General features: G+C 36.5%; 1 protein-coding gene across 1 annotated transcript in view; it reads right to left on the bottom strand.

The window, feature by feature from the left end:
- Positions 1–4,617: 4,617 nt before the first annotated feature.
- cunh5orf15 (chromosome unknown C5orf15 homolog) overlaps positions 4,618–9,809 on the bottom strand; it is a 7,936-nt gene continuing 2,744 nt past the window's right edge. Inside the window, exons 2-3 of the mRNA XM_014018420.1 lie at positions 8,618–9,360; positions 4,618–6,673 (exon numbers count right to left, since the gene is read on the bottom strand). Coding sequence (XP_013873874.1) covers positions 6,539–6,673; positions 8,618–9,360 — 878 coding nt within the window. The 3' untranslated portion in view covers positions 4,618–6,538. The remainder of the gene's footprint in view (positions 6,674–8,617; positions 9,361–9,809) is intronic.

Genomic DNA, 9,809 nt, shown 5'->3' with positions numbered 1-9,809 from the left:
ATTTAAAACTATTGTGTTGGCTTTTCCAACGACTGCGGGGAAGAAAAAAATACTGTGAAAATCACGAAACGACTCAGACACAAGTAACTCTCTTATTCTTCCATTGTTTGCCCTACAAGCCGATTATACATTCATCCATTTTAGGTTGCTTAGCTATGGTCTGTATATAGGCGGGAGATAAATTGTTTCAACAGAATCTGAGAGCCAAAAATATAAAAGCATATTTCTTTTTAGCACTTATGATAGACAGGACAGACAGAATACACATGCCAGCTTTCATAGCCTGAAGGAGCAGGTGAACCACATCAGCTGACGACCTTCTCCTGTTGACCAATTACCAGCCGGGATTGGCCAGGACGTTCTCGCAGACTGTGGAAGGGCACTTTCCCAGCACAGTGTGATGCCTCTCATTAGAATCTCTGTCAGATTTAAACAAGACTTTTCTGTCTTTTCACTTTCTTCACCCCTTTAGTCATTTCTTTGCCTTTCGTCATATGGCTGAGCCCCCACCTCCACCCGCAATCTCCCCACAACCTCTCTGATGCCGTGGAGAAGGGTAGCTTCTGTATTTTTACTCTGAACAGAGAGAGAGGGAGAGCAGAAGGTTACTGTGTTGAGAAGCAGAAAATACGCTTTGTCAACAAAGAAAACACACAAATCTGAGAAGCTGAAAATAGATGTTGGCAAATTCAAAAGCTGGACTGTCAATATATTGAGTCACTCTTTTCAACACTTGGTTGAAGCTGGGCAGGTGGGGATTTAATACAGCTGGAGAAGCAACCCAGGTATATRCATAGAGGTGAAGACAAGAGACGCCTCATATAAACTGATTACAAACATCTCCTCGTTCATTCTTCACACTGCATTCAGATAAACTGTGTTCAGTTCAGGGTTGGAAAGCAGAGTCATCCACAGCCCACATGGCACTGAACACTTACCCCAAGGGTGTGTCTAGAATTTATTTCTTGGGGGGCAGACTGTAGAAGGGTGGCACAGTAAAATTAATATTTTAACTAAATTCCCTGTGGTCTTAGTTTACAATGAACACTACGCCCGAACATGAATAATCAACGTTTTTTTTTTTTTACCCAAACTGAACATTAATGGGTTTTGCATGCTAGAACTATGCAGTCGTTTCAAAATCTGGGACATCCAGAACACAAATAGAAATTTGGATACATCACAGTCTCACTATACACCAAAGACATCTGCCATGTGTGCTAAAGTAGAATTACGTTTCTGCAGAATATCTACAATACTCAAGGATTGTGACAGCTGTATATATCTGTTTTATGCAAACAAAGTGATTGACAGTTCTGGTGTGGCTGGGTGGCCAATCAGATTTCATGGGTAGCCGGTAAAATTGGCATTCTAAAAAGGTTTGTGTACGTGTGTGTGTGTTYAATAAACCATCATGCAGTGCTGTTACCATACGTATCAACCTCTTCGGACGTTTGCCTGTATAAAAAGCCAAAAAAAATCCGTAAATTTTGCAAAATATCTGTACAAATCGCACCCGCTGGTGGGGGCTGTCGGCTGCCCACCTGCTGCGAAGCAGGAAGAAAGTAGAGCGGAAAAAGTTCGAAACTTATTTCTAGCAACAGAACAGGTTGGAAGATGGCTATTTAATGTTATTTATTGTTTTTTAAATCATCCTACAGGCTCTGACATGTTACACRAATTTGAAAATGAGGTTTTGAAAAAATCCGTAAGACTTGAAAAAATCCGTAAGATTGCTCTATACGTCTGTATACCTGCAAAATGATGCAAAATCCTTATAAYTTACGGACAATCCGTACAAGTTGACATGTATGCGTTACAATACTTCATGCTCAATCACATGTATGACAGTTGTAATCTTAATAAATATGAATACAAATCATTTGAAGCAAATAAAAAATAAACACTTTAGCAAGCTGAGGTGCAACGGCATGAAACACCTTGCGTGCAAACTCCTGCGTAGTTGTAGTTCTGGTAAAAAGTAGCTCTTGTTTATGTACTTGTGACTTCAGTAAACTTCTCATACGTATTTAGCTTTGTGCAGCATGTTGTAGTGGTGACTTATTTTAAACTCCTTCATAGCAGACTCTCAAAGCAAACTAAACACACGTTTGCCTTGAAATTCTGTCACCAGATAGTCTACCTCCCATTTCATCTGAAACATGATTTTATCTGTCCAGTTTTCTCTGTTCTTAGCCATGGCTAAAGTCACTTTCTCAATGGTAGAGACGTGTGCTCTATAGGGGTGGTCATATCAATCAAAGTATATCGGTACCAAGATGAGCATCGGCTCAAGTCTCAAATCGTTTTGAGTTCATCAGTAGATGAAACCCCTCCTTTCTTTAAACAAATTGTGTAGTAGAGTAATTATTTAATTATTTCCATTCAATTAAACTGATTTGTTACTTAATGGAAACATTTTTTTGCCTAAAATCTTTGTCCCTTGTTTTTCCATGTTCGACTTACTAAAGACAAAAAGTCTCAAATCGTTTTGAGTTCATCAGTAGATGAAACCCCTCCTTTCTTTAAACAAATTGTGTAGTAGAGTAATTATTTAATTATTTCCATTCAATTAAACTGATTTGTTACTTAATAGAAACATTTTTTTGCCTAAAATCTTTGTCCCTTGTTTTTCCATGTTCGACTTACTAAAGACAAAAATCATCAAATTATTCAATGAAAATGGCATCTAAGGAAAAGGATCGACATCGGTCTCGGTCGGCAATACTAGATAATTTTTTTCTTCTTCTGCTAAATTTTGTTTTATTTGATTTGTATTGTTTTGTTGTTTGTAAATGTGTTTTGTTTTTGTTTATTTTAGTTAAATGAATACTACTACTACTGCTACTACTACTACTTCCCGGATTTATTTGGTACCAGATCGGTATCACCYACCAGGAGGCGTCTGCATTGGAGACGCCATCTAGTGGCAACCTTTGTCATTACAACCAATTCAGTGATAACTGAGTCACCTTTATACAGTTTTGTAATTTTCAAAAATGAGTGCTTTTTTTGGTTAAAAAAAATGGGGGAGAGCAAGCAGGACAAAAGCCACAAGTTTCCCATCATTGAGCTGGAAGAGTTGATCCCTCCAACAGATTTCAAGGAAATCCAGATTTATTCAAACAAGTGATCAACATATGATCTAAACCACCTCAATTGAATTCTTTAATGAGCAGCAGACAGTTTTACAGATACTGCACTAAAATTTGGTGTGTTAGCAGAAGTGATTCATTTACAACACAWACTTTGAGTGCTAACACATCTTGCAAAATCTAACAATATTCCATGAGATAATATCATTCACAAGGTTTAACTAAAATTGTTTATAACTTTGTCCCTTCTCAGCATTATATCCTTTTAGTTTCAAACTGTGCTCATGCTGGGAGATTGTCATTTAGTAAAACAAAACTCATTTTAAATTTTAAACTCAGTAGAACTGTGTAATTAATCACATTATCTGATTGTTTTTGTCWTGTTTCAAGGGGATAATTAAACATCTAATACCTCCCTATGATGCAGATTATCCTCTACTAACAGGCACGACAAAACCCCAATCTTTGCTTTAATTAATTACAGCTAATCTATCCTGAGAGTGTGYTTTATTCTGATAGTGATGCGCGTACAAGCAAAATCCTGGCAGATATGGTCATCCCTAATCAAACGACAGCTTCTGGATCTTAAAGCAGCAGATTTAGCGTCTGAAAGTGAAATATAAAAAAGCAGTAGAACCTGGGGCAATGTTAGCCTTCAGAATATATAAATGGAATCACTTCAGTGAAACTAGCCATCAAGGACAGTTGTGTGATATTGACCAGTCTGCCTTAATAATTTCTGTATTTTCTGCCTTTGCTTGTTTAGATCAGCCCACTTTTATAACCCAATTCCAGCAGGTATATCTCTTTTTTTTTTCTCCTCATGAAGACGTCAATACACTGAGCAGCAGGAGATGTGGGGGTGTTGCAGATAAAACTGTTGGGTTGAGGCCAGAGCTTATCAAAGCAACACGCTGTTGAGATCAGATCACACGGTCCGGCCTATTAGCTGCCTCCTCGGTGGGAGAGGTCAAAGAAATCACAAACGCTGCTGAGTTCAGATGGAGTGATTCTGTGGAGCAACCTCCTGAGCATCAAATCATGTAAAGTACAGATTGAAATAACTGAAAAACCATAAGTCAGAACCAAAAATGATGTTTGGAGAATACTCTTGGCTCAACTTTACAACTCAATTAAAGTATATCTTCCACAAGATGCACAGTGCTTTTTTAAACTGCAGTCGTTTAATATATTGCTGCAAATGATTAAATATTCTCAATATTTTACTATTCATAAATAATGAGATTATTGTCCATGATACTTGTAAAACTTGTTTGGTCTGCACAAAAAAAATCTATAGAAAAAACACAAAAAGAAATAAAAACTTTCAAATTTGTGCCCAGTTTTAAATCAAATGCATCTAATCGTCAGATCACTGAGGATATCTAGTATCATATTCTGTTGCAGCAGATGACCTCGCTTTACAGAATAATCAAACTAAATTTCAACATTGTAACRCTGAATTTACAAACTCTTAGGTTTTATGAAAAAGTCAGATTAAAATGAGATCATTTAAGAGTGGTTTGTTAGATTCTGATCAGACAGTATCAGCTGTTTATTAAAGCAAGACCACTTCAAATATATACAATCATCGCTTCTGCTTACAAAAAACCCACACAATACAGTTCTACAGCTTTTAGGTCCATTTCAAATGCTGAGCAATACCCGATGCTCAATATTTCTCCATTTAGTATGTCATAGAACATTGTTAGCTCAGCGCAGCACTAGAAACAGGAAATATTGGAGGATTTTCAGCTTAAATCCTTCTTTATTACATTGATATGATACTTGCACGACACTCGAGMGGGATGAAGAAAAGCAGGTGCAAAATGACTTTTCTCCCGTTCTTGAGTCAGTCTCACACACACAACTGCTTTCTGCCACATCGCTCACACACTGACACTCTTCCAACATTTAATTTGTTCAAGGAAACTAATCTGAGATTCAGAATTTATTTGCATGTGCACACTGCCTCCTTGTGGTTGTTTTCACAGCTCATACTAAAGTCTCCCATGAAGACCAACAGATGACACAAGCTGTGACTACATTAAATGTTAGCACAATATCTGTAAAACTAAGTTATACATATGCTTGTGTATGTTCTTTTGACAAGCTGTGGCAGCTACCTTCATTTTGGTTGATTAAAAAAGTTGATCAGTTGTAGATCAACACGTCAATTTTTAAATAAAACATTTGCGCAACAAGCAAAAAAATGTCACCAATTCTCCTTTGCAATAAAATTCTGCTCCTTTTACCTTCTGAATGTGATTTTTAACAGTAAACATTTTTCACATCTGTAATAAAATTTTTAAAAAGTTATCTGAGCACATCACAAGAAACCATAAAAAGTGTTTATAGAATTTGTGCTTTACTGACAAAAAAATTGTTCACTTTCTACAGTTGATTGCAGGCGCAAAATTGATCATTAGTGTCAAACGTCCCCTCATATTTTAGCTAGCATGACTGAGCAGCACAGTGCAAACTTGCCTACACACTGTAGAYGTGTGAGACACACAAAGACACCTGAAAGCGCCAAACAAGACTCGTAACATGTTTAGATTCTATGGCATCAAAACTATACGTGTGGACATACAGTGGGTGCAAACTTATTGATGAGAGCAAAAATCTAATGGGAAATAAAATTCAAAAATCTGCAAAAATGTGACAGAAACTTCACTGAAGTCAGAAACAAAAAGGACAGAAAATCTGCTGTAGTACCTGTTAGGATAGAGATCTAAAGAAATAATCATATGGAAATAGTAGTTATTTATAATCTATTATTTTATATTTTCACAGGATCAATCTGTGTTTAAATTGCTTAATCAGTTAAGACCACCAGTTAGCTTAAGATTACTAGCAATATAACTGTATACTGCGTGCAGCCCAGTCTGCAACAATTTAATGATTTTAGTTCTCAAATACAAACAGGCAACCGTGTTTCTTCAGCTAAAATGYCCCCAGAAACATACGTAGTGAAAATCAGTTCAACAGTCCTTGAAGCTGACTTTTGCCTAAAAGGGTTTTAAAAATAAAATCTGTAATTGTGAGTGAAAATTCAAGTAAAAAAATGTTTGTGGGTTGATAAAAAAATGACTAAATAACAATAAGGAATGACAATCTGACCTAAAGATTATAATTATTCTTGTTTTAAGCATTAAAGACTAACAAAAACAAACAGCCCTTAAAGAGACAGTAAGGCTGAGGTAACCTCAATAAAAAAGCTTTATGATCAAATAAAATAWTAAATATAAATATGAAAAGCAAAATAATACCAGGAAGGCCAAAATAAATGTAATTATAGTCCAAAAATACCATCCCCATATCTCCTATAGATCTATGAAATCAAAGAAAATGGCAACAAAGCACAGAATTTAATGCAATTGATCAGGCAGAAGGGCCCCTTCGCTTAGTTTACACACACAACTCATTTCCTGAAAAGCTGATTAAAAAATATAGTCTCGGGTCATCTTGAGGGACGGCATGGCCTCATTGACGTTCTGGCTCAGGCGGTGATACTCCACCGTGTCACGAGAACATAAACCATCTTTCCATCGCCGGCTCTGCACCAGGAAGAGGATCTAAAAAAAGAAAAAACAAATGGGAGGACAGATTTGGGTTTGTGTGGAAAAAAACGCTGACGGAAATCAAATAAATATGCTTGATGTACATCTGCTGATCAAGTTAAATATAGTTCCTGGTTGATAAGCTGGCAGAGAAAATAAAAGGCTGTAGAATTACAATCCTTACTCTAGCAACGTCCAAATTCACTTGAATGTTACTAAACCTTGCTCAAAATACTTGACAAYCTGTATTTTATCATGATGATCATTTATGGTAGATCACTTCATTATTTTGTAAAGGGTGACGTACACACACCAGCAGATCCATACATGCTACTTGAAACAGAACGTGGATCAAGAACCAGGGTACAACACCATTATGCATTAAAGTCGAGCTGGGCGATATGGCCTAAAATCAATATTGCAATATATTGACCAGTTCACCTCGATGACGATAAACGCACGATAACTCTTACCACCCCACACACAAGTACACAGTATTAGTATAGTTATTTCACTATACACTGTGTCCATGTTCTTAGTCCAAGTACAGTTTAGATTTTGAACACATTTACTGTAGTTTATATTTGTCATTTTAGTGTTTTTAATATTTAATAAAAAATATTTTGGCAAGACTTGAGTCAGATATAGTGAAACAAATATTTAACCATCTTCTTATTATAACTATTCAGTGCAAACAAACACATTACGTATAATTTTATATTTAAAAGAATATGTCTTTTTGTACTGCACAAAATAACTTAAATACATGTTTTATTTTGTTAGACTGACTGATTTCTCTATTAAAAATAACTATTTCTTTCAAAAAGATTATATTATTTAGAGAGCTCATGTAATTATTTAATACAATTTATTCTTCATATTTGATCATTTWTTGAATCACAGAGCAGTTCAGTCACAGTATGGTTCTAAATATAACCAAGCTATATTGTGAAGAAGGAAATTTGTAATGTTTATGATAAACTACATAGTGGGAACATAGTGGGGTTTTTTTTTTTTGTTTTGTTTTGTTTTCCACTAAGCGGAGATGTCTTTTCTGTAATACGGGACAAACAAATGTTCAACTGTTAGAGTTAATATTGTTTCGTAAGAAGAACTGAAACAGTGGCTCTCTCAGAACAACTCAGCCTGTGTGCACCTCGGCGCGCTCCTGTAACAGCGCTGTCGAGGAGAGGAGTTTGGTCACGCGAGCAAAGTTGGACATAATCTGTTAGACAACGAAGCTCTGAACACATAAACTTATAGTGTGTTAGATTTTAGATATCAACGTCTCGGGTAGCTCGGGAGAGAAGTGTGGAGGACGGGGTTTGTTCGCTCAGGACAGGAGCTGCAGGCTGACTGGTGTTTATCCTGACTGCTTCACCGACATCAGAAAGTCCCACCCTGCTCTGCTCTGACTCTGATTTGTTGAACGYAACATCTGTATCAGACTGGGCGGCTTGAGACCGCAACAGAAAATGAGCAGATTTCTCTTTTTCTCAGTTTTTAAATACCGAAAATACCGGCACAGGCAAAATAGTGTCGGTTATCGACATAAATGTCGGTATCGGTTATTTTWCGTTTTATCGCCCAGGACTATGTTAAAGGGTCCTCAACTGCAGGAATGACAGTCAGTAAACTTTAATTCACTGAATACTAACTGCATAAACACCATTTATTAAGAAAACACAAAACAGGCAACTGTTTGAAATCATAAAGCGGCAGCAAAGATTAGTGCTCATTAAAACGACTTTCTCTGCTTTTAAATAGTTTTTTGCTTGCTGACACTTGTGTAGCTCTGTGTGAGTAAAGAATGAGCAAATGTTGTGTGAAACATGTTAATTTTGTGTTTGCAACACTGGATGGTGGGAGTTTTGATAAAAAATGTTCATCCCTACGCAATTTAAAACAATACATCTTGTTCTCTACACCAAGAACAGGTGCTGACAGGCCAACACTCACCTTCCTCTTGTTGTGGTAAGTGATGTAGACAATGGCCACAAGGAAGGCCACGATAATCAGATGAAAGAAGAAGTGGGAGTCCTCCTGTTCTGGGCTGTATTTGTCAACTTCAGTGTAACGATTCACCTCCACCTCATTAATCGGCTGCTTTTGGTCCAGCTCATTTTTATTGTAATCTGTATCATTWTCGCTCTGCAATTCATTGTCATTGTAATCGTCATTCTCATTTTCGTCATTCTCATCCATCTTATCACTGACGGGTTGCTTACTAATTAGCAGCTGGTCAGAATCMATGCTAGCTGTGGTGAATGCATTCAGCGTGCTAAGATCATCTGGTTCAGTTTTAGTTGGTTCTGGAATTTTGGCTGAGGAGGTGGGAGCTTCTGCAGGAGGGTGTGTGGTTGGTTGTGGTGAAGCAACTTGTGAAGGAGTTGGCTTGTCTGTTGGCGAAGCTTGTTTTGCTTTTGTTGCATCAGGTGTTTTATCAATAGAAGAATCAATTACAGTCACTGTATCTTTCCTGCTCTGAGGACTTAGTTTTGGTTCAGTGGGAGTTGCTTTGTCATCTGGAGGTACTCCTGTTATTGTTTTTTTGTCATCTGGAGGTACTCCTGTTATTGTTTTTTTGTCATCTGGAGGTACAGCTGATGGGCTCTGTTGAACTGATGAGATGTTGGCTGCACCTCCTCCTTGGTTTAAAGAGGCAATACTCTGGGATGCATTGCCTTCATTTTTGTTTATCCCTGTTAAAAGAAATGACAAGAAATACTTCAGATTTAGGGTTGGGCATGATCATATCGTGTGCAATTAATCATAAGAAAAACAATCTATTACTTTTACGATTAATACGATTAATTTTACGATTAATATGATTAATACCACCAGGCAGACTGACTCTCCGCTTAAAATACAACAAACATTGAAAATAAAGTTCTGTAATTTATTTATCTATCAACACAATTTAAAATATAATGTATAGCCTGTAGGGCTGCAACTAACAATTATTTTAATAATTGATTAATCTGTTGTTTTTTTCGATTAATCGGCAAAATCATTAAAACAATTAATTACATGAATATGAGTAGATATAAAGTAAATTAACTCCTTAAGGATGCAAGTTACTGAAAATGAATTAATCAGAAGTTGATTTATCTTATAAATTGATTAACAATTAATTAACAAGCAGCCATTT

Source organism: Austrofundulus limnaeus, unplaced genomic scaffold (assembly GCF_001266775.1).
Source record: "Austrofundulus limnaeus strain Quisiro unplaced genomic scaffold, Austrofundulus_limnaeus-1.0 Scaffold192, whole genome shotgun sequence".
NCBI classification, from domain to species: Eukaryota; Metazoa; Chordata; class Actinopteri; order Cyprinodontiformes; family Rivulidae; genus Austrofundulus; species Austrofundulus limnaeus.
Note: the sequence above shows the minus strand (reverse complement) of the source record. Positions and strands in the feature narration are given on the sequence as shown.